This window comes from Phaseolus vulgaris, chromosome 10 (assembly GCF_051622355.1).
Source record: "Phaseolus vulgaris cultivar YP4 chromosome 10, ASM5162235v1, whole genome shotgun sequence".
NCBI lineage: Eukaryota > Viridiplantae > Streptophyta > Magnoliopsida > Fabales > Fabaceae > Phaseolus > Phaseolus vulgaris.
In genome coordinates, this window is record NC_143507.1 from 33496575 (window position 1) to 33522075 (window position 25501).

General features: G+C 35.4%; 3 protein-coding genes across 11 annotated transcripts; 1 reads left to right on the top strand and 2 right to left on the bottom strand.

Annotated features, from left to right (window-relative positions):
* Positions 1 to 1192: 1192 nt before the first annotated feature.
* On the bottom strand, positions 1193 to 2928 carry LOC150024741 (uncharacterized). Its single transcript, XM_090296133.1, has 3 exons — positions 2382 to 2928; positions 2021 to 2269; positions 1193 to 1800 (listed from the first exon to the last, which is right to left on the bottom strand). Exons 1-3 carry the CDS (start codon positions 2926 to 2928, stop codon positions 1193 to 1195), a joined length of 1404 nt encoding a protein of 467 aa, XP_090152259.1.
* Positions 2929 to 8957: 6029 nt separating this feature from the next.
* On the top strand, positions 8958 to 11740 carry LOC137819471 (triacylglycerol lipase 2). Of its 5 annotated transcripts, none has more exons than XM_068623325.2 (7): positions 8958 to 9464; positions 9577 to 9631; positions 9714 to 9911; positions 10157 to 10484; positions 10570 to 10707; positions 10807 to 10846; positions 11516 to 11740. In XM_068623325.2, exons 4-6 carry the CDS (start codon positions 10218 to 10220, stop codon positions 10840 to 10842), a joined length of 441 nt encoding a protein of 146 aa, XP_068479426.1. In that variant the 5' UTR covers positions 8958 to 9464; positions 9577 to 9631; positions 9714 to 9911; positions 10157 to 10217; the 3' UTR covers positions 10843 to 10846; positions 11516 to 11740. The 5 variants fall into 5 exon arrangements, 4 of the variants coding, with proteins under 4 accessions (XP_068479426.1, XP_068479427.1, XP_068479425.1 ...); XM_068623326.2 differs by having other exon boundaries at positions 9813 to 9911; XR_011082297.2 differs by lacking the exon at positions 9714 to 9911 and having other exon boundaries at positions 9011 to 9464; positions 10157 to 10297; positions 10372 to 10484.
* A 10209-nt stretch (positions 11741 to 21949) lies between these two features.
* LOC137819343 (myeloid leukemia factor) lies at positions 21950 to 25158 on the bottom strand. Of its 5 annotated transcripts, none has more exons than XR_016516423.1 (7): positions 25021 to 25158; positions 24330 to 24697; positions 23759 to 23869; positions 23549 to 23629; positions 23180 to 23255; positions 23000 to 23080; positions 21950 to 22252 (listed from the first exon to the last, which is right to left on the bottom strand). XR_016516423.1 is itself a non-coding variant. In XM_068623153.2 (7 exons), exons 2-7 carry the CDS (start codon positions 24676 to 24678, stop codon positions 22101 to 22103), a joined length of 897 nt encoding a protein of 298 aa, XP_068479254.1. In that variant the 5' UTR covers positions 24679 to 24697; positions 25021 to 25158; the 3' UTR covers positions 21950 to 22100. The 5 variants fall into 5 exon arrangements, 3 of the variants coding, with proteins under 3 accessions (XP_068479254.1, XP_068479255.1, XP_090152886.1); XR_016516424.1 differs by having other exon boundaries at positions 23526 to 23629; XM_068623153.2 differs by having other exon boundaries at positions 23712 to 23869.
* Between the last annotated feature and the right edge of the window lie 343 nt (positions 25159 to 25501).

Below are 25501 nucleotides of genomic sequence, written 5' to 3' on the forward strand. Positions count from 1 at the left end.
CAGCTGAGGACCAACGTTTTTGAAGCCGAAAGCTTTATATTTGAACAACATCAACTTGGTTTTGAAAAAGCGCTTCAGCAAGCAAAATATTTTTACAAGATTCCACTTGATGAAGGCAACTTTGATGTTAAAAAGGGTTTTTACAAGGGTGAATTGGTGCCGGCTAACGAGATCCCAGACACTGATGCTGAAGATGTCAATATTGAGAGCTAGAGGGGCGTAGGTTTACCTGCCGAAAGTAGATTTATTTTGAACTAGGAATCCATGTATGGATGCTTTTTGATATGCTAATCCATGTGGGGGGATTCGTTTTGCTAAATGTAATGTCTTTTTGAGAACCTTAATACATATAAAGTTTGTTGGATTATCAACTGTTATATGATTTTGCATTATTGATCGTATACTACGTAATTGTCACCTACTGATTTAATTGTAATATTTTTAATGCGATGACGTTTTGTTCACACGCCGAGTATCTGTCGGTTTTTATCCGAAAGTTGTTTCGAAATAGCGGATTCTTTGCGGATTTTGTAAAATATCATAATGGGTTATTGATTCATAGTTTATTAGTGACTTATCCAATTTATTATCAACATAAGTATGGTGTGCGAGTGAATTTTTTATTGGAAATGGGAGCGTCCGAGATCACTAGTTTTTATGAATGTACGAATTTTTGGGTGGGTTTTCACTTAGAGTGAAATCATCCAAATCCGAAAGTTTTATGTATAGATGTTTTTTCGGGTGGGTTTTCACTTGGAGTGAAATCATCCAAAGCCGAAAGTTTTATGAACACATTTCTTTTCGGGTGGGTTTTCACTTAGAGTGAAATCATCCAAGACCGAAAGTTTTATGAATACATTTCTTTTCGGGTGGGTTTTCACTTAGAGTGAAATCATCCAAGACCGAAAGTTTTATGAATACATTTCTTTTCGGGTGGGTTTTCACTTAGAGTGAAATCATCCAAGACCGAAAGTTTTATGAATACATTTCTTTTCGGGTGGGTTTTCACTTAGAGTGAAATCATCCAAGACCGAAAGTTTGATGAATACATTTCTTTTCGGGTGGGTTTTCACTTAGAGTGAAATCATCCAAGACCGAAAGTTATGTAAATGAACGACACATTGTTAATGGATAATGCTTCTTCATTGATGGATAGATATATATACAGAGTCTTCTTTGTACATCTTCAAATTCAACTAAAATAAAACTTTAAATGACTTGTATTCCATGTTCTTGGTACTATTTTTTCTTCTAAAGTTTCCAATCTGTATGCTCCATTTTGCAAATTTTCGAGTATTCTGAATGGACCTTCCCAGTTAGACGCCAATTTTCCATGTCGCGGATCTTTTCGTGCATCAGTTCGCATTCTCCATACTAAATCCCCCTCCTTAAAATCTCTGAATTTTACTTTCGCATTGAACCTTTTCATTGCTCTTCTTTTTACTGCTGCCTCTTTTATTTTTGCTCGTTCTCTAAGTTCTTCAATGAGATCAAGGTCGGTTCTCAAGCATTCATTGTTAATATTCCAGTCTTCTATCTGCCTTCGTAACGTTGGTTCATTCACTTCTACAGGTAACATTGCATCCATCCCATATGTGAGGTTGAATGGTGTTTCACCAGTTGAAGTTTGTGGTGTGCATCTATATGCCCATAAGATCTCTGGTAACTTCTCTGCCCACAAACCTTTGGCATTTCCTAACCTCTTCTTCAATTGTCCCAAAATAACTTTGTTTGCAGCCTCCGCTTGTCCATTCGTCTGCGGATGTTCAACTGAAGTGCTTGTTGACTTGATTCCCAAATCTGCATAAAATTCCATAAGTTTTTTTGTCAATGAATTGTCGGCCATTGTCAATTATTATGGTGTGTGGGATTCCGAATCGACATATTATATTTTTCCATATAAATGTTTGAACTTGCTGAGCTGTTATCTTAGTCAGTGCTTCTGCTTCTATCCATTTTGTAAAGTAATCTACAGCGACTATCATGAATTTAGTTTGTCCTCGGCCGAGTGGAAATGGACCGAGTATATCAATTCCCCATTTTGCAAATGGCCATGGAGAAGTAATTCCTTGTAACGCCTGTGCTGGTATATGGTTCAAACTTCCAAACTCTTGACACTTCTTGCATGTTTTAACATAAATTTCACAATCTTCTCGGAGTGTTGGCCAATAATATCCAGCTCTGCAAACTTTTGTTGCCATTGTTCGAGCTCCACAATGTAAGCCACATATTCCTTCGTGAAGTTCTTTCACTACATATTGAGCTTGCTCTTTTGAGAGACATTTCAACAAAGATATTGAATATCCGCGTTTGTAGAGTTCATCTCCAATTAACACAAAACTAGCTATTTTTTTTTGTCATTTTTGTATCCAATTGAACACCTTGCTCTTGATTCTTTATAGCTTCCATATATGTTTCTATCCATTCATCTTTTGTTGTGGTGACGTTGCAACATTCCTCGAAACCGATTGTCGGGTAACTGAGGGTTTGTTGTATAACCGAATTGTGTTGGAGTTGCCGCTGTTGACTTGCCAATTTGGATAATGAATCTGCTTTCATGTTTAGTTCTCTCGGAATATATTTTATTTCAGCTTGTTTGAAACATTGCATGACATTTAATACCTTATGATAATATTGCATCAATAATGGATCTTTTACCTGATAATCTCCTCGTACCTGTCCCACTGAGAGCTGAGAATCACTTTTGCAAATGACGTTTTCAACTCCCATGTCTCTCGCCAGTAGTAGTCCTGCAATAAGAGCTTCATATTCGGCCTGGTTGTTGGATGTTCTGAACTCGAATCTCAATGCCATCTCTATTTGGAAGTTGTCTGGTCCTTCAAGTACTATCCCTGCTCCGCTTCCTTTTTTGCTTGACGCGCCATCTACATACAATATCCACTGCTCCTGCTGTGCTGTTGTCGGCATCTAGATGATGAAATCTGCAAGGGATTGAGCTTTGATTGGTCCTCTTGGTTCATACTTGATTCCATATTCGGAAAGCTCCATTGACCATGTCACCATCCTACCTGCAAGTTCTGGTTTTCTCAAAATTTTTGATATTGGATAATCTGTCCTCACAATTATCTGATGATTCTGAAAGTATGGCCGAAGACGTCTTGCAGCGTACACCAAGGTCAAGGCAACTTTTTCTACTTTGGGATATCTGGTTTCAGCATTTTGAAGGGATCTACTTACAAAGTATATTGGTTTCTGGTCCGGATTCTCTTGGATTAACGCTGCTCCTATGGCTTCATTGGAAGTTGCTAAGTAAACTATGATGGGTTGGGTCAACTCAGGTTTGATTAGGATCGGTGGTTCAGCTACCATGCTTTTGATTTGAGAGAAGGCTTGCTCACATTTTTCATTCCACTCAAAGGTTTCAGATTTTTTTAACAAGCTTATTATCGGTTTAGTTTTTTCAGCTAAGATTGGTAAAAACCTTGACAATGAATTTAGTTTTCCCACTAACCTCTGCACCTCTTTCAGGTTTTTCGGGTTCCCCATCTTCATAATTGCTTCACATTTATCAGGATTAGCCTCAATCCCTCTGTTGGTTAACATAAAACCTAGAAATTTTCCACCTTTGACGCCAAACACACATTTTTCTGCGTTGAGACGTATATTGTACTCTCTTATGCGTGAAAACACCTCCTCAAGATCTCCCAAATGTTTCTCCACTTCCTCTGACTTCACAACCATATCGTCCACATATACTTCCATGTTTCTTCCAATTTGATCTTTGAACACTTTATCCATCAATCTCTAATACGTTGCTCCGACATTTTTTAAGCCGAAAGGCATGACTTTGTAACAATAATTTGCCGTATCTGTGGTAAAAGCTGTTTTGGGCACATCTGGCTCATACATCTGTATTTGGTTATACCCTGAATAAGCATCGAGAAAACTCATCATTTCTTGTCCAGACGCCCCATCTACCAATCGGTCAATGTTGGGCAATGGATATGTATCTTTCGGACAAGCCTTATTTAAGTCCGTATAATCTGTACACATTCTCCACTTTCCATTCGGTTTTTTGACAAGCACTACATTGGACAACCATGTCGTATATTGAGCTTCCTTAATGAAACCGGCTTGCATTAACTTCTCAGTTTCTTCCATTGCTGCCTTTCTTCTCTCTTCACCCAACTTTCTTCGTTTCTGAGATATCGGTCTCGCTTCTCGGCATACCGACAACTTATGACAAATTACCTTTGGATCGATTCCAGGTATATCAGACGGTGTCCAAGCGAACAAGTCTTTGTTGTCGCGTAACAATGTGACAAGTTTGTTTAACAATTCTTCGAGCAAACTTCCACTTATATAAGTGCATTGCTTCTCGTCTCGGCCTAATACCACGGCTGTAGTCTCTTCTTTCGGTTCCAACCTTTCATCATTTAATCTTGGGTCCAAATCCGCCATTGCCACCATTCTTTCGGTATCTTTGTGTGTTTTTAAATTCATCTTCAGACCGGCTGCATAACATTCTCGAGCATCTCTTTGATTAACATAGACTGTTGCTATCTCCCCCTTTTCTGTTGGAAATTTCATTGCTAGATGTGGTGTTGAAACTATTGCTCCCAACTTATTCAAAGAAGAACGTCCTAACAACACATTATATGATGTAGAAGCATCCACCACCAAATATCTGATTTTAATCTTTTTAGTCTTACTCCCTCTTCCGAACGTAGTCATCAAATCCACATATCCTTTCGTGCTGACTCTCTCCCCTGAAAAACCAATGATTTGTTCTCGGAAAGGTACAATGTCTTCTTCTTTTAGATGCAATCTTTTGAAAGTATCCCAAAACAGAATATCAACTGAGCTTCCTTGATCAACCAAGGTTTTCATGACGGCATATTCGGCTATTTCTACTGTTATCACCATAGGATCGTCGTGATCGGGATCAATTTCTTGAAAATCTTCATCTGTAAAAAGCATTGGTGGCAAAGTTCTTCTTTTAAAAATGTGGTTAATGGTCCTTATACTTCTCCAATGTTGTTTCCTTGCTGATGATGATTCTTTTCCAGAGAAACCACCTGAAATAGTGTTTATAAACCCCCTGACGGGTCTCCCCAAACTTCGTTCCCTACTTCTCCTTACTGATTGTGTGTTTTGGTAAACCCTGTCATTTCTTCCTTCTGATCTTCCACCTCTTCTATCATCTCTTTTTTCTATTCTTTTTTCTCTTTCAAATCTGTCTGCCCTTCTTCCCCCTGTTTCGATTCCTTTCAATCTTCTCTCCGGACTTGACCTCAGTCTAACATTTCCTCCTTGAACAAAACGCTTCAACTGCCCAGCCTGAATCAATTCTTCTATTCTATCTTTTAACCCGACACACTCCTCTGTATGATGGCCATGATTTTTATGATATTCACAATGTTTGGTGTGGTCGGCCCTTTCCGGTGTTCGCGCTTTTCTAGTTGGTGGTATTATCTCTGCCGCCATGGCTTCTTGTAAGACTCTTGTTCTGTTTGTATTTAAGGGTGTGTATTGCTGGAACTTTCGGCTTCTGAATTCTTCCCTGGCTCTTCTAGCCATAGGTCCACTTTCTTTTTCTATCACCCTTTTTTCACCTCCATCCATCCTTGCCTGATTCCGGAACTCTCTCAGTTCTTCCATTTGCATGAACTTCGACGCTCGTTGTCTTAGCTCATCTAAACTAGTCGCGGGTTTCTTGCAAAGACTATCAGCAAATGGCCCTGGCTTTAGTGCTGTTATCATATGATGCATGATAACCTCTGGGCTGAGGTTTCGAATTCCCAGGGCAACCTTCCCAAAGCGTTCCATGAACATTCTTAACGACTCTCCCTTTTCTTGTCTTATATTCACCAAAGCAATCGAGGTGATGGGGACGACTAGTTGCGAACTGAGCTCCAAACTTTTCCATCAATGTATCAAAACAATCTATGCTCAAGGGCGGAAGGCGTGTGAACCAACTTAACACTGTCCCTTTAACGTTGTAGGGAACACTCTGCACATAATAGCATCGTTCCATGTATATAGACTGATCTGCGTGGTATATACCGCAACATGTTCATCAAGGTCCGTGCTTCCGTCATACTTGTCAATAGTTAAACTTCTCCAATTGTCAGGCAATGGAGTATCAACTATAACATCATAGAAGGGATGTTTTCTTGAAGATGCTCCTGCAAAAACTTCAGAATCTCCAAGGAATCTTCTTTTCGTTTGGGAACATTCATTATGATAAATCCTCTCATTGACTTGTGCTCTTGGCTGAACAGTTTCAAATGATGCATTCAAAACTGTCTCCTCATGTAGTTTTCTCCTCATGCGTGCATTTTCGGCTCTTAACATACTCAGCTCTTCTTCATTACTCTTTTTTAACGTCTCGAACTCTTTCTGCAGCTGCACCAACATTGTCATTGGCATACTGACATTATCTACTTGCTCTCCTTGTCCTTCTCTCTGATCCATCTTGTCTTCTACCTTTCTTTCTAACTAGTTCTCGGCCCCACGGTGGGCGCCAAAATGTTCTTACAAAAAGGGACCAAGAACACTCGAACCGAAACGACAAGATGGCCTTTTACACAAATCTTCTGATTTCGGGCTATACTCTCGGTTTCCTATTGGGCTGGATTACTTCTTGGGCTGGACTCTCAACTGGGCTAGACTCTCGGCTGTTCCTCTCGGCTGCTTCTCTCGGCTATTCATCTCGGCTATTCATCTCGGTTGCTCCTCTCGGCTGTTCATCTCGGCTGCACCTCTCGGCTACTCCTTTCGGTTGGTATTCCTCACAGGTGGGGGGATGTACCTGCAAGTCGCTCTGATGCCAAAGTCAGAAACAATGTAATGGTTTTTCAGATAAAATCACTCTTACCTTTTTCTTGTGGTGACCTCCTATTTATAGGGTTTTGGGCCTTCTACAGTACTTTTGGACTTTCTTCTCACACCTTTTTATTACTTTTACACCCCCTTGTGCAAGTTCCTTATTTAAATTGGGCTTTATTATGATTTCTATTATCCTTTCAGGTTTCGGTCCAGACCTTTCAGTTTTAATTTATCACTTTGATTATTGAACATGTAGTTCTCGGCCTATACCTCTCGGTTTTAGGCTACCAGTACAATATGTAACATAGTGTATTAGATTCGTATAAAAAAATGTTTTCTGTACTTACAACAACATCTTCGGCTAGTGAATTAGAAAAACTGTTTTATAATTTTTTATTAATAATAGAAGTTATTTTAAATATTAATAATTTTTTCTCTAAAATATTAGTTAATATAATATGATAATTAATTTTTTTTATTCCAAATTTGATTTTTATTTAATAATTTTTTTAATAAAATAACTAATTTAAAAACATTGATTACAATATTAATTAAATTAAATACTATTTTATAAATTAAAAAAAATATTAATATTTAAAATAAATTTTATTAATAAAAATTATTAAAAAAATTATAAATTAATATCTAACATAAATATTAATTTTTTCTACTACTTACATGCTTTACAGAATTAATCACAAGACAAATTTAAAATTCGAGTAATTAATAACTAAAATCTTAAAAGTTAATATTTATATTAATAACATAATAATTTTTTAATTTATAAAATAATATTTAACTTCATTAATATAATAATTAATTTTTTATCTTTAAAATTAATTATTATTTAATAAAAAAATTCTAGAATTATTTGATTAAATGAGAAGATTAGTGATCGAAAAGAAAGGAGAATGGAATACCTTTACATTTGTCCTATCATATATAATTTTATAAAGCATTTCCTTAAACATAAAAAAGATAGTTTGTTAATCTCAAGTACTTTTGTAAGCGAATCCATATTGAAATAATATTATTATTGATAAGAAATCCTTATAAAAAATAATTGTTCAATGGTTTACAAGAAACTTTTTTTAGAACATATTAACTCGACCTGAAGTGAATATTTAATCGGAGACCCTAAATCTAAATAAAAATATATTTTCTTAATATAATAAGAAATGAATTTTGTAAATTATAAAAATTGAAGAATAAAAAAAAAATACAAGGTATCCACCTAGTTAAGATTTATATTTTACTTTCTATAAAAATATAAAAAAAACATATAAATTGATTATTCATGTCATTGCATATGATCTTCTCAAAAGTTATATCCCCAAAATGTTTCAACTACTTTCATATAAAACTAGTTTAAAAGTTTATTTAACCTTATTAAAAAGTAATTACAAATAAATTTTCTTAGTAATTTATAGTATTTTTTAAAATATATTTAAAAAAATTATCCTTAAATTACTTGTTAATATTTTTAATTATTTTCTTATGATTCACTTTCTTTTAACATAAGGTAAAACTCTCTTGACTTTAATGTTTTACTAAATAACATATTAACAAGTAAATTTATTTTACTTTTTTATTATGTAATACTTTTATATTATATTATTTACTTTAAACATTATATTAATTACAATATTTTTTATTACTTTAGGATTATAAATCAAGACATTGATATGAATAGATAAGAACTATTTTTTTTTATATTACACTACAAGAAAATGTTTTGATAGTAACCAATTTAGAAACCAAAAAATAATAGTTTCTATAGTAACTAATTTTGATACTATTTTATAAACTAAAAATTATTGGTTACTAAAAAGGTATCTATTATTAATAAATTTTTTAATATAATTAGATACTACAATTTTGGTAACTAATAATAAGAAAAATAAATAAATAAATTTAGAGACATTTTTTCAGTCTCTTGTTAAGATGTAATTAGAAACCAATTTTTTAAGTCATTTTAGAAACTAATTTTTGGTTTATAAAAATAATAAAATTAAAAACTAATTTTTTAGTTTCTAATCATCATTTAATTAGTTACTTAAATTTTTAGTCACTATTATTTTTTAATTTAGATACCAATTTTAAATTTAGATACTAATTTTGAAGTAATTAATTGTATTTATTTCTTTGTCTGTCATTTTTTCCTTACTTTGTTTTTTCTTTCTTAAACCCTAAATTTCCTTTCCCTCCTTCTCTTCTCAGAATCCCTAATCCTAACTCTCCCACCGCACCACCGCATTGCACCATCGTACCGCTCCACCGCACTGCACCATCGTACTGCACCTCATCTCCATCTCTATCTACCGCTACCACTCTGGTGGCGCCATCACAGTTCCCGCAGACTCTGGCTGGGCTCCGGGCGCGGTTGCAGGAGGAATCACTGTCGTTGTTGGACTTCATCTCGCTGAGATCGAAGATCACGTATTCGGTAGAGGTCGAGACGAAGAAGAAGCTGCTTCCGAAGTAAAAATGGATGAAGGAGGTCGTTCCCGACAGTGAGAAGTATGTGCAGATCAAGAAGAAGCTCCGCGAATTGAAGTTTCACACTGTTTGCGAGGAGGCTCGATGCCCTAAATTGGAGGAGTGCTAGTCCGGCGGTGAGACCGACACTACTACAAGAACTATCATGATTCTCGGTGACACTTGTACTCAAGGTTGTAGGTTATAATCCAATTGTTTCACCTTCTTTTCTCTGTTTAATTATATGTTTATTTGGTGATTGGAATATTATAATTATATGTAAAAATAATTTTTATATTTTCGTAGAACTTGATTGGAGTCAAAGGTCGATAAGATCTATAAGGCTGCTGAGAAGATTATGGTAAGATATCATAGCATATGAAATTTAAGTTTTCCAATATACTATTTTAGCTTTTCATAATTTGACCTTTCTTGCTATGCAGAGTTTTGGATATATTATTGGAAGTGACTTGCATTTTAAAGTGTTTACTGTTTTTGGAATTGATTCCATTTCTTAGTATATTATAATTATAATTACATAGAATCGAAGGCCTCTTCTTAGAATAAGGTGACAGGGAGATCCACATTGTGAAGTGAAGTTTATGGTGACGACACAAGGCTATACTTGTGAAGAACACCTGGTATCTACTGTGTTTACATTTGTTTCTGTTTCTGGTCAAAATTCAACAAAATTTAGAGTAATGTTTTAGGTGACAACACAAGATGATTATATTCTTAACTTGCAAGAATTAGAGTGGGAGAATTAAGGGGGCCACCTGCTCTTCTACAACATGGGCTTTACATGGTTACTAAAACTTTCATAAGCAACTATATGTCATCGATTTTGTTGTTGATGTTGGCAATTAATGTGATGTTGTGGTTGCAGGATAGCATAACATGGTTATTACTACCTTCAAAGCAGTCTCTTGCATTTCTTTTGGCGGATAATGGGTTTGATGTTTGGGTTGTTAACACACGTGGAACCAAATATAGCAGACAACATACAACTTTACCACCTAATAGCTTGGTTAGTTTTGTCTACTAAAATGTTAATGCATTTCTATGGTCAACAATTTTGTTTGGTTCTATTGATTATATCAGATTTAGATTGGAACTGGTCATGGGATGAACTAGTTGCACATGATCTTCCAGTCACATTCAAGTATGTGCATGATCTAACTGGACAAAAACTACACTATGTTGGTCACGCACAGGTGAATTTTACATTCTACGCTTCCCATTCTTGTTTTTGACTTCTTCAATGTGATGCTCACTGCAGAGTTCTGAATTCCTTTGTAGGGAACTTTGATTGCATTGGCTGATTTTTCCCAAGACCAATTATTTAACATATTGAGATCAACTGTCTTGCTTAGCCCCATTGCTTATCAGATGACTTCACCCCTAGCTAAAAATGCAGCTGAAAACATCATTTTTGAGGTATTAGTTATAAAAATGCTTTGATTGTTTGTCAAAAGAAAAAATTCCTTTTAAAATTAAAAAGATTAACATTGAAAATCTGTGTTTTCCTTTTTACAGTCGCCATACAATTTTGGATCTTTGAATTTAATATGAGAGGGTAAGTAAATCATTATCTATATCATTCATTGTCATTCGTTTCTTTGCTCTGTGGCTAGGAATAAGAAGGCTGCAATGTTCCTTCCTCATAGTGTAGCCTCTTTCTTGTCCCATTACTGATGTTTATCGAATGGAATAAACAAATAAAAAGAATAAAGTGTAGCCTCTTTCTTTGTTTTTTATCTTTTTTATTCCTTGAATGTACTACTTACAGTTAAAATTTCTTAAAAAGTTTGAAATCATGAATGAATACCATTAAACAAGATGTGTGACTCAAAATTTTGTGATTTACAACATTTTTCTACCAGTAACGAAAAATGTGTTCAAAGAATTGTTTTAGAAAATGTGTTGCTAACCTTTCACGTAGAAATAATATTATCTGGAAATGGGAGATACTTTATTATCTTCAATTCAACTCTAGTATTGCTTTTAGGCTTCTGGTAAGTGAGTATTAAATTTTAATCTTTAGTTTGTCTTCCGCTTGATTTGGTTTTGAAATGTTAACACTAATGGTTTAATGCTATTGTGTATTGGAGTGTGTTGAAGATCCTTGCTTTTAGTTTTATTCTCAAGTATACTCTTTAGCACTATTATGTGGGTTACTTTTTTATATGAACAATCTTTAAAATTTCAATGTTGCTAATAAATTTTATTTTATATTTTTTGACAGGTAGATGGTTATTGTTATAGGTAGCATCAAAAGCTCCCAAGAATGGCTCTTCTTGGAATAAAGTTAAAAAAAAATGATAGATCAAGCTTTTTACTTAATTGTTGACTTTGTAGGGTTTGATAGACCAATAATTGTTGTTTTCTTTTACTTATTGTCTTTTCTAAAATTATATAAAAGAAGAAAGGTATAAAGTTTATCTATTGTTGTTTATTTCTTTTTTCTCTACCTCATTGTAATTCTTGATATTCTTTTGTCCATGATATCTCGTGACACATCTAAACTATTTTGATTTCCATTTAAACAGTAATAGTGTAATAGTCACACTAGAAAGAATGCAAAAGTCATGTAGAGAAAATGGTCTATGAATTGAAGAATATTAAATCTTTTCAATAACTCACTTATTATTATATTTTTCTATTTCTAATAAGCATAAGTAATAGTTGGTGGCACTAAGCATAAGCTATAAATAAATATAAAAGATTTAAGTTGACGAATTTTATAAAATTATTTTAAAATTAATGAATTTAAATATATAAATAAATATAAAATATTAAAGAGTAAGTAAGTAAATAAAATAATATTTTATAATAAAATTAAATTATTTAGAGACCAATATAGTGACCATTTTTTTGGTATTTATATATTTGGTTACTAAATGAGTTTCTATATATTTTTGTCACTAAATTAGTTTCAATAAAATTGGTTGTTAATTTGGTTTCTATATAATTGGTCACTAAATTAGTTTCTATATATTTGGTCACTAAATTGGTTTCTAAATTAGAATCTAAATTGGTATCTAAAATTAGCGACCATGATTTTAGCCACTTAAGACTATTAGTTTCTAAATTAGTTTCTAATTAAGTTAGTGACTAATTTATCATTTTAGAAACCAAAAATTTAGTTTCTAAAAACACTTTTTCTTGTAGTGTTAATATTACATTTATTTTTATTTTAATGTTATTACATTTTGTATCTGAACTATGACACTAGAATTGTTTTAAGATATTTTAACCATGATAAAAATGTTATATCTATATAAAAATATATTATTTTTGTTTTAATTTATATTAAATAGGAGAAGATTATTTGCCATTTCCCAAGGAAAAGGTCCCATTTACGCTGTAGGGATATCGTATTTGGAAGCGTGATAATTTCAACAAAAGATGTAAAAAAAATGAAAATGAGTATGTGAAAAATTCTTTTAAATAAAGGTAAAAAAACCTCGTCGAACCAAAATTTTCACTATAATGATACTGGGAGTACAATGAATTCTTTTCTGACTAATAAATAAATAGTCCCAAAATAAATTCTCTCTATACGGGTTAAACACTTATACCTAAGAGAAGAAATAAAAAGTATATGAAAAAAAGAGAGGAAGCAAATGTATGTTGTTTGTTGTGTTACATTGCTTGAAGAAAGCCACTATATATATACTGGTTCTAAGAGACAACAATAATAAAAATAAATTAATGGTAAGTAACCTCCCTTTAATACAATTAAAGGTGATAAGTGATGGCATTTCATGAAGGTCTTCTTGAATCATGTAAGAAAAAGTGGTGCGGAAGCTATGAAGGTGTGTGAGCAAGATCCTCCTAAGAGTGGTGTTGATCTTGAAGGTGCGTGATGTGTATGAAGCTAGGGAGGTTCGACCAACCCAAGGAGAGGTGAAGGAGATGAAGTTTAGAGCCTAGAATTCTAGGGAAAAGCAAAACTTGGCACAAAATGGCAGCATAACTTTACTCACAATAAACTTGCAAATACAAGGTGTAGAATGATGGCATTTTCATGTGTTCTTCTTGAATCAAAGTAGAAAATAAGGTGCGGAAGCAATGGGTGAGATGATCAAGACCCTCCTAGGAGTTGTGTTGGCCTTGTAGGTGCATGATGAGTATGGTGTTTGAGTGGTTCGGCCAGCTCAAGGGAGAAGGTGAAAGGATTGAAGTTTAGAGCCTAGATTTCTAGGAGAAGTAAAACTTGTGCACAAAAATGGCAGCATAACCTTACTCAATTAAACTTGAAAATACAAGGTGTAGGCTCCTCCTTTTATAGGCTAAGGAGGACCATAATGCAACCCTAATGCTAGCCAAATGAAATGTAAATGTGAAGCACATGGGTGCACAAATGAGCACATGGGGAGGAGTGTGTCTAGTTTTTATGCTCACCGCCTCCATGGGCTTTCTAGACCGGCCTTGGTAAATTTAGAGGTTTTTTTAGAAACTCTAAGTTTACCTAGGTTGGTGTTTTAGGTGCCAAAATTAATTCTAAGAAAGTTACAAATAAAGTTCCTATGCTAATTTTGACAAGAAATTAAAGTCTACTCTACACTAGAGTTTATGGCATTTGAACATGTAAAAGAACGTCTTCTTGGATCCTCTTGGCCATAACTCTATGGTTGGCCCAAATCTACCCTTTGGTGGGCTTGCATGTGGGCTTGTGCTTGGGCCTCTTCCATCAGTAGGCCTCCCTATTTATAAGCTAATTGGCCGTAAGTTTTAAGCTAATGCCTAATGAAATGAAAATCAAATTAAATGCAATTCACAAAGCCATGTGCCATGTGTTCATGACCGGCCACACCTAGAGAGTTTCTAGAATGTTTCACTCAAATATGCTTTCTACACTACTCTAATTACTAAGCACCCCTAATGGGCCTTTATGCAACATGTACAAAGCTTTCTCTCTTCCATCCGTGGCTTCATTCAATTGGGCTTGAATATGCTTAGTCATTGACCTTGTGATAGGTCCTATACGGTCTAGGTCTCCTCCTAGACGCTCCATGGGTAGCCTTTCCTCTTCACGTCCTAGACGCTCCATCCTTCTAGCTAGACGTTCATCATTGTCTAGACGCTCTTCATGGTCTAGTGTTGGGCTTTGGCTTCCATGGTTAGATGTGCTTGGCCCTCTTCCATCATCCCCTCCCTCTTGGAAAGGATTTGTCCTCAAATCGAGCTCGTCATCGTCATTGGTACCTACAAATGGAGAAAGGTCAATTACATTAAAAGTGTCATGTACTCCATATTCAAGAGGTAGGTCCAATTTATATGCATTGTTATTGACTCGCTTGAGGACTTGAAAGGGTCTATCACCTCGGGGACTTAGTTTGGACTTCCTTTGAGTTGGAAATCTATCTTTGCGAAGGTGAAACCAAACTAAGTCTCCTTCTTCAAAAATTATTTCTCTCTTCCCTTTATTGTTGTATTTTGTGTACTTCTCATTTTGGTGTTGTATTTGGAGTTTAATCTTCTCATGCATTTTCTTTACAAAGTCAGCTTTGATTACTCCTTCCTTATGCACAAAATCTTGTGGATTAGGAAGAGGTATCAAATCCATGGGTGTGAGAGGATTAAAACCATATATTACTTCAAAAGGAGAAGCATTAGTAGTCTTATGAACCACTCGATTGTAAGCAAATTCAATGTGGGGAAGATACTCATCCCAAGATTTGTGGCTGCCCTTCATGATAGCTCTAAGCATAGTTCCAAGAGATCTATTGACTACCTCGGTTTGCCCATCCGTTTAAGGATGACAAGAAGTTGAAAATTGTAGTCTTGTTCCAAGTTTACCCCAAAGAGTTTTCCAAAAGTGGCTTATAAACTTGGGATCTCTATCGACACTATACTTCTAGGGAGTCCATGGAGTCTCACCACTTCTCTAAAGAAGAGTTTAGAAATATTTTGAGCATCATCTACTTTGTGGCATGGAATAAAATGGGACATTTTGCTAAAACGGTCCACTACCACAAAGATAGACTCATGGCCTCTTGCAGTCCTAGGAAGTCCTAAAATGAAATCCATGCTAATGTCTTCCCAAGGAGCATTTGCAATCGGCAAAGGGGTGTAGAGTCCATGCGACATTGTTCTAGACTTTGCTTTTAAACATGAGATGCATCTAGAACAATGTCGTTGGACATCTTTCCTCATGCGTGGCAAACAAAATTTTGCTTTTAAAAGATCTAGAATCTTATCAACTCCAAAATGGCCCATGAGTCCCCGCTCATGTGATTCTTTGACAAGGAGTTTCCTATGTGTTCCTTGGAGAATGCAAAGTTTTCCCTCTTTAAAAAGATATTCCTCAGACACATAGTAACCTCCTTGCGCTAGACATTGGACATAGATGGATGAGAGTTCTTGATCTTCTTGGTAAAGTTCTCTTATGTGGTCAAATCCAAGAATTTGAGCACCCAATTTTGAAAAGAGTGTATGCCGTCTTGAAAGAGCATCGGCCAAGAATTTGAGCACCCAATTTTGAAAAGAGTGTATGCCGTCTTGAAAGAGCATCGGCCACTATATTGGTGCTTCCTTTCTTGTATTTGATTACATAAGGAAATTGTTCAAGAAATTCTATCCATTTAGCATGTCTCTTGTTGAGCTTGTGTTGGCCCTTTAAATATTTTAAAGACTCGTGATCACTATAGATAACAAATTCTTTGGACACAAGGTAGTGTTCCCAAGTCTTTAGAGCTCACACAAGAGCATAGAGCTCTTTGTCATAGGTGGGGTAGTTGAGGGTGGCACCATGGAGTTTTTCACTAAAATAAGCAATGGGGTGTCCACCTTGCTACAAAACCGCACCTATGCCTACCCCCGATGCATCACACTCTATCTCAAAAAATTTTGGAAAAATTTGGGAGAGATAGAATGGATACATTGGTGAGTTGAGCTTTTAGCCTTTCAAAGGCTTGCTCATGCTTTTCATTCCAACAAAATGCAACATCTTTTTTAACAAGTTCATTCAAAGGAGAAGCTAGACTAGAAAAATTAGGCACAAACCTTCTATAGAAGTTAGCTAACCCATGAAAACTTCTTACATCACTTACATTTTGTGGAGTTGGCCACTCGCGGATGGCTTTGATTTTCTCGCGATCTACATGCACCCCCTTTTTGTTTACTATGAAGCCTAAGAAAACTACACTATCTACACAAAAGGTACACTTATCCGACTATTTTTCCTAAGCACTAGAAGAACTTCCCTAAGGTGACTTAGATGGTCTTCTAGGGTTTTACTATATACTAAGATATCATCAAAATAAACTACTACATATTTATCTATACAATCCCTCAAGGTGTGATTCATAAGCCTCATGAATGTACTTGGGGCATTAGTAAGCCCAAAGGGCATCACCAACCACTCATATAATCCAAATTTGGTCTTAAAAGCGGTTTTCCACTCATCACCCTCCTTGATTCGAATTTGGTGATATCCACTTTTAAGGTCAATTTTGAAGAATAGAATTGACCCATGCAATTCATCAAGCATATCGTCAAGCCTTGGGATTGGATGCCTATAGGTGATGTTGTTGATTGCTCGACAATCACAACTCATGCGCCATTTTCCATCCTTTTTGGGCACCAACAAGACAGGTACAGCACAAGGGCTTAGACTCTTTTGAACCCAACCCTTCTCCAACAAGTCTTGAACTTGTGACTCTATCTCCTTTGTTTCCTCGGGGTTGGTTCTATAAGCCGACCTATTTGGTAGGCTTGCCCCCGGAATGAAGTCAATTTGATGTTCTATCCCCCTAAGAGGAGGAAGCCCAATGGGCCCCTCATGGGAGAATAGATCTTCAAAATCACTTAAAAGATTTTCTATTTGAGGAGGTAAATTCATAAATTCACTACTTGTGGCAGTGCATGTAAGTGCTCCTTTACATAAGATAAGGCTTGGTTGTTCAACAAGAAGCAAGTTTTCAAAACGTTTTCAAGAGGCTTTTCTTGTTGTAGGAAGGAACACTCTTCTCCCACGCCTTCCTATCCCTAAGGATTTTCTCTTTTTCTAGCGCTCTTTTTTTTTTGTTTTCCTCATCCCTCTTTTGCTTCATTTGTATTTGGTCTTTTACCACTTGAGAATTGGTAAAAGACTAAGTACAAACTTTTTATACTTGTGGGTGAAGGAAATTTCGTTAGTGAGACCATCATGCAAGGTTTTCTTATCAAATTGCCATGGTCTCCCTAATAAAATATGACAAGCTTCCATAGGTACTACATCACATAAAACCTTATCTTTGTAATTCCCTATGGAAAACTTGATTTCCACTTGCTTGTCTACATGTAGTTCATTAAACCATTGAAGTTTATAAGGTTTTGGGTGAGGAACTACTTGTAGCTTAAGCTTCTCCACCATCCTAACACTACAACAATTGCAACTAGATCCACTATCCACAATGAGAGAGCATATGTTTTCTAAGACATTGCATCTTGTGTTCCAATCAACAATGGGTAGATCTATAGGACAGACACGAACACATACTTCACAAGCAATGCATTTATCAAATTCAAAATGTATTCGACCGCGAAAACGTATGAAATATATGTTCTCTCTTTGTGTTTCAATGGATGTGCTATTCAATGGATGTGCTAGGGTGATTGTTGAGGGTTCTCCTAATCATAAGCAATTCTCCCTCTAGTGGAGCTACCCTCTCATCCTCTCCCCCCTCTTCTCTCTCACTAGGCTCATCCTCGCCACTAGTGTACTCGTCTACACCCTTAAGAAACAAAGTCCTTTGGTTTGGACATTGTGCTTGCACATGCCCTCTACCATAGCACTTGAAACACTTGACATCTCGAGCTCGGATGGGTTGGGTAGCACTTGAAACACTTGACATCTCGAGCTCGGATGGGTTGGGTGGAGGTTTGGTAAAAGGTTTGGTAGGTTCTTTTGGTTTTTCTTTTGATGTACTACCCTCCCTTCTAAACTCTTTCTTGGGATAAAAGTTAGAGTAAGGGCTCACCTTTTGACTTGATGTTTTGCGTAAAATTTGTTGCTCAACTTTAATGCAAAGTTGAACCAAATCATTCAAGTCTTGGTAAGGTAAGAGCTCCACTCTATCTCTTATCTCAAGTGATAGGCCACTAAGGAACCTAGCTATTGTGGTATCCTCCTCTTCTCTAATGGAGGCTCTCATGTAGAGCTCCATTTTTTGTCTATACTCTTCCACACTCATGTTTTTTTGTTGGAGTCTTTGGAGCTTGTCCATCAACTCCCTATGGTAGTAGGAAGGTATGTGTTGGCGTCTTAGGCTCCCCTAAGATCATTCCAATATGTAATGGGAGGTTCCCTGTGAAGACGTCTTTCTCTTTCGAGAGAGGTCCACCAATACATGGCGTTCCCTTGGAAGCTAAGGGCGGCTAAGGGTACTTTACGTTCCTCACTTACCCTATAGCAAGCAAAGAGTTGTTCTACCTTCATCTCCCAATCTAGATAGATTTCTACATTTTCCTTGCCATGAAAATGAGGTAGGTCTACTCTAGTTTCCCTTGGCACCTCTTGCTCCCTTTGCCTATTCCTTCTAGGGGGTGGTTGGTAGTAGTCATTAATTCTAAGGCTTCCCTTCCCTAGAGACTCATTACTCCTAGATGCATGAGTATGAGTTTTTTTTTATTTTTGTGCTGTGATTTCTCTTCTTGAGCTTTAGCCATTTCATTGATTTTGTTCTCATTCTCCAATTGTCTAAAAGAAATCAATTGTACCGCTTGTGATACTTCTTTCAAAAGAGTTTTCAAATATTTAACTTCACTTTCAATAGACTTTGGAGAGTGAGAAGAAGAAGACATGGCTAAAACTTTGTGTATATAGGTGTTTGACCTTGAGAAAGTTTAGGAAAGTTAAAGAAGGTAGTTTTCCAGGTAAGGGAGGTGAGTCACAAAGGACTACTTAAGTACCAAGCCTTTTCCTTGCCAAAAACTATCCCCTCAATGCCTTTACACAAAACTTTCTCTTAGTAAAGCACTTAGAACACAAGTAAGTTGAGAAAACAAATGCAAAAAGAAAACAAATGTATGCTACTAATTTAACAAAGCTAGTCGGTTTACACAAAAAATAAGCATGCAAAGCATCACTACTAAGCAAAAAGAGAGACAATTACAAACAATTAACAATTGCTAATTAAGAATTCTATACTAGTCGGCCCTAGGTGAGGCTTCTTGGACACTTTGAGCCCTTGAAGACACACTCACCGTCTAAAACGTAATTAAAAGGTAATTAACACAAATTAAGTTGTAAGGAAGTTAAGAAAAACTCCCTCTGTTGATCCTCTTTTTGCTAAGTGCACTTCCTTGTTGTCTTTGCTTGTTGATCCTTCAAGTGTTTGTAGTGTTTTTCAAGAATGCTTGTTTCGGCCTTGGCTTTGTTTCCCCTTAGAATCAAGGTTTTAATTCTCCAATTCCAGCACCTATCAAAATACTAGACCTTACCCAAGTCAAGTTTCCACTTCCTTGTTGTCTTTGCTTGTTGATCCTCCAAGTGTTTGTAGTGTTTTTCAAGAATGCTTGTTTCGGCCTTGGCTTTGTTTCCCCTTAGAATCAAGGTTTTAATTCTCTAATTCCAGCACCTATCAAAATACTAGACCTTACCCAAGTCAAGTTTCCATTCAATTAAGCACCAAAGGAGAAATAAATTCCAGCACCAAATTAGAGGTCAAAGAACAAAAGCAAGAAACAATTTAATTGAAAAAAAACAGTACCACCAATAGGAGTTAGATTATGACAACTAGAAAGAGGTCCAAGAAATATTAAGCAAGCAAATAAAAGGTACCAAAATAAAGGTAGGCACACAAAAGAATCCTAAGAATGGCACTAGAATTAGATGACCAAATAAAAAAAACAGCACCACTGGAAAATGTTGTGGGCCAGAAACGTGTTTTCCCCAATTTATGTTGAGTTGTGTTTTTAAGATATGATTCTGAAATTTGATATGCAAGATATTCAAGATCTTAGCTAAATTCTGACTTTGGAATCACTCAAAACGCATGTACCAATTTTTTTTAATAAATTTTGCAATTTTGGTGTTCAGTTACGCCAGCTGTAGCGTCTCAGATTTGCACACAGATTTTAAAAGATTTATCATTTTTTTTTGTTGATTCTTTTGGACTAATTCTTTTTTTGTCCTTTCTATAACACTTAAAACTTGCAAATTCCAGAGAATCAAAATTTTCCTATGAGTGAAAATATTTTTCTGGATCAAAACAGTCAGCACAGAAAATCTGAAACAGAGGATTCTGGAAACTGGAAACAAAAACAGCAAGATACCAAAGTTTAGACACAATGGAAATTTGTGAAATAGAATTGTGTAGGATCTAAACACAATATGAACTCAAACTAAAATTAAAAAGGCACCAAAAGATCAAAGAATAGCATATTCAAAGCAATTAAAGATACCCAAAATCAAGAAACAATCAAGCCAAATAAAGGACTACTAAGAATTGTTGACATTGTGGATGAACATGACTTGACAAAACATATAAGATTCAAAAATTAAAGACTCATAATATGAACCAAATAAGAAAGCAATAAAGACTCAAAAGCCTAAAACAAAATAGCAACTCAAAGGTGTATGGAATCCTATCACAATTTGCACAAGAACTTGTTCAAGATCAATTGAACAAAAGTGCTTCGGTTGGATCTTCCACAAAGCACACCAAAACAATTAAAATGTAAAAAACAGCAAGACAATTATGGAAAATAAGATGAACAACATGAAAGTAAAGAAGAACTAAAAATGAAAGACCTAAAGCAACTCATCTTGAAGAACCATAGCTCTGATACCAAATGATGGCATTTCATGAAGGTCTTCTTGAATCATGTAAGAAAAAGTGGTGCGGAAGCTATGAAGGTGTGTGAGCAAGATCCTCCTAAGAGTGGTGTTGATCTTGAAGGTGCATGATGTGTATGAAGCTAGGGAGGTTCGGCCAACCCAAGGAGAGGTGAAGGAGATGAAGTTTAGAGCCTAGAATTCTAGGGAGAAGCAAAGCTTGGCACAAAATGGCAGCATAACTTTACTCACAATAAACTTGCAAATACAAGGTGTAGGCCTCCCTATTTATAAACTAATTGGCCGTAAGTTTTAAGCTAATGTCTAATGAAATGAAAACCAAATTAAATGCAATTCACAAAGCCATGTGCCATGTGCTCATGACCGGCCACACCTTGAGAGTTTCTAGAATGTTTCACTCAAATATGCTTTCTACACTACTCTAATTACTAAGCACCCCTAATGGGTCTTTATGCAACATGTACAAAGCTTTCTCTCTTCCATCCGTGACTTCATTCAATTGGGCTTGAATATGCTTAGCCATTGACCTTGTGATAGGTCCTAGACGGTCTAGGTCTCCTCCTAGACGCTCCATGGGCAACCTTTCCTCTTCACGTCCTAGACGCTCCATCCTTCTAGCTAGACGCTCATCATGGTCTAGACGCTCTTCATGGTCTAGTGTTAGGCTTTGGCTTCCATGGTTAGATGTGCTTGGCCCTCTTCTATCAATAAGTAACCTCTCAATCATCTCTCAATTATGCCAAGATAACGAAAAAGATGAGAAGATGAGTAATAACCCACGTACTCATGCGGGTCTTAAATTAACCATTATTTTACATTGTTTATATGGTGATACAAAAAAAATGCATGCTTAATGTATTATTTTAATATGTTTAACATGTAATCTCAATATTGACAAATGGTTACAATTTATTATTACACGAGAAGGTTGAATACCAAACAAAGTAACAAAGTTACAATGCTCTTAATCAAGACTAAAGCACACCTCAATTCTGTGTTACAAACAGAATGGGAAGCAAAATCCACTACCAAATCCTACCATTCACTCAATATTGATTCTAACAATTTTCTTTGTTCTTCCCCCTGAATTGTTTCCTGCCTCATAGTTTGATGGAAACTCTCTCTCTCTTCTTGATGGCTCCAAATAAGCTTGTGGCCAAGCCTGGTTTCTGTTCTGATTGCCATTGCTAGAATCTACAACATCATCATGCTCTAATATTCAGACACTTTCTATTTACATAAATCATGTTGGAAATCAGTTGTCTTGTGATGAAACAATGATTCTATACATGTAGAAAAAAGATTAATATTATCTGTAATCAATAAGTATAAGTCACATAAGCACACCCCATTTATAGTCATGCAAAAGAATAGTAGCATAGTTAAATGTGGAATTGATCAAAACATAAAGCACACAACTTGTTCAGATTAGCATGCTTTAACATGAACTTCGTCCTCAAATATGTAGTCTGGTTATAAAACATGATATATCATTAACATTGTAATGTCTTGATGCTCTTGATTGCCCAAATTGTTGAAAAATTTAAGAATATTTTTGTGGCAAACAACTAGTGCAATATACGTCTGCAAACTATGAAAACAGCAGTCACAAGAACAATCCATAAATATTTTGGCTCAAAAGGGGTATATGTGGAATACTAAGGTTGTTGGTTTGTTGCCATGTTATCTAGAAATCATGAGTTCAAATATAGGAAACATCCTCGTTACTTGAGGAGGTCAGGCTTCAAGTTATTATTACCTTAAAGATCCCACAAAGTAGGAGACCAAATATTTTCATAGTTGTGGGAGAGATCACATAAAACCGTACCAAAACAAGTAAAAAAAATGGAAAATTTTACTTCACCAAAACATTAACTCACCAAAATAAACTAGATAGAGCATAGATCAAGCAGAATATTTAGGAAACAAATGAAATCTTACCCCCTCTCCTATGTACATCAAATCCAGGCAATTGTGCCATGTTATTTCCTTTCCATGCTTCTTCAAATCCTACAAGCTCATCTGAGGAATCAAAGAGATACATCAATATTGAAAGGAAGAAAAACAATCTACAACTTTCGATATTGCAAACTAATAATCACATAAAAACCATGAACAAACCTTCATTAAGATTGTGCATTGTCTGGGTTGTATCAACCTTACCATCTGAGTCAAGCTTCCTTAAAACTGAATGACCCTACATGTACATAGAGGATAAACAAGCTTAACAATAAATTCTACATTTCCTTCCATATTAAAACGGAAGTTAAAGAAGTGAACAAAGACCAAACTATAATAACATTCTCTTTTCTGAAGGGAGATTTTGTTTTCCTCTTGATAGAAGAAAAGGCAATATAACAATTATGAGTCTCCTTCAAGTTCACTTCACACATAATATGTTTTACTACCTATTTGTCTACCTTAACATTGACATTAGTTGCAATTTACACAAGAGGAGCATTCTTACATCAATCACATATATGCACACACCTTGTCATGGATTCCTCTGCTAACCCTATGTGTTGCTTGGCCTGTTGTTGAATCCGCTTCTTTGTTCTCCTCCATTACCACCTGATTCACAAAGATAGCATCAAAGTAAATAAAACTACCAATGGTAATAATAGTCCTAACAAGTGAACAGAAAATCCCATACCCCATTAGCCCCCATCCTTCTGGTTCTAGTAGAGGTATAATATGCACCATTTATTCCACCATATGTTACTCTGCTAGTCTGAAAAGAAAATTTTTGAGCCTTCGAAGGTTCAGCCATGTAATGGTCATTCTTGTATGTTACATCACTGTTCTTCCTCTCTGCAAGGAATCAAGCAAAACGGTAATATATGAGAAAAGCAAATAAAAAAATGTTTGTCAAAAACAACAACAGTCTTATCCTGCTGATAAGAACTATATGAATTACTAACCATACTTGATTCAGTCAAAAATCAAATTTTAAATACATTGATGAATTTTTACTTGAGACATTGAAAACATAACCCTCCTCCTTTACCTTGTGATAGGACCAGGTATGAAACAACAAGCTGAGTTAATGAAAATATCCAAAGCTTTAAAAAGCTGTTCACAACCACAATTTCAGTGCAAAATCAAGGTTTTGTGACAAACAACACAGTCATATTTGTGGTCATATTGATCAAAATGTGGACTATTTTTCACGATGTCATATAAAATATAGCACCAACTTTCACAATATTTGAACCTTAAAACACCTAACATTAATAAAATAAAATATGACAAGAATACAAAGAGAACATACCACTAACATCATCCTCTGGATGCTCAACCGATGGTTCCAGGGTTGATCTAGATTTCTTCTTATCAAAATCTTTGTCTCCTTGTTGAGGGCAATTATCAGCTACCTCATCATCATCAGAGTCTAACTCTTCTATAACTATTCCTTTTTCTCTGTTTGGCTTCTGCATTGCTCTTGATGCAGAATTTGAACCAAACAAGCTATCAAACGGGTCACTGAAGAAGGGATCATCAAATGGATCCCTACCTCCAAAAAGACTTGGCATCATTTTTCCCTGAAATCCAAAGCCACCAAAATCTCCAAACCCTCCTGGTTCAAAAATATCATCTCGAACTTCTCTACCCTTCTGCATCTTCTGTATCTAATCTAATCTTCACAAAAGAAAAATCCAAAACAAAAATCACATACAATGAGCAATCAAAAAGTTCATCCAATAACTTGGACAATAACATTACACCTATAGTACCATACAGTGTTCATATCTCCTCAACAAGATTGAAAAAACATGAATTTAAAAAGCAATCAAAATAAATTTGCAAGTCTCATAATTTAAGATGATGAAATCGTTGTCACCTATAGAGAAGAAGAAATGTGGGTTCATAAAGAATAAACAAAAGGGATATCAAAACTTCAAGTTATTGCAGTGAAAACATTGAATGCACAAAAAGAATAAAACATAATGAGATGTGGTTACCTGAGGAATATGATGAGAATTGAATAGAGGGTGAGAAGAAGAAGAAGGAGGAAGAACAAAACATCCTATGACATCAAACTTTGTAATAAAGGGTCCAATTTATATGGTATAGACGCCACACTCAGAGAAGGGCACGTGGATTTTCAAACTAGAACCTTCTGGCTCCCTCTCTCTCTTTCTCTACGGTGATGCAATTTTTCGTAATATATTTATTTTTAAGCGCTATTTTCTAGATGATCAAATAAACCAAATTGGGATAACTTTAAATTAGGATTTTTTTTGTTCATTTTATTTTTTTATCTATAAATTATGTATTGACGAAAGAAAAAAGAAAATTCTGTTATGGGAATGAGAAAAAGTAAATAGATTTAAATAAGGCCAATTGTTTCCGCAGTCTCAACTTGCACCCTATCATCTGAATCTGAAATGATTAAAATGTTTTTTTTTTAATTTTTAAATAGAAATGGAGTCTAAGTCAAAT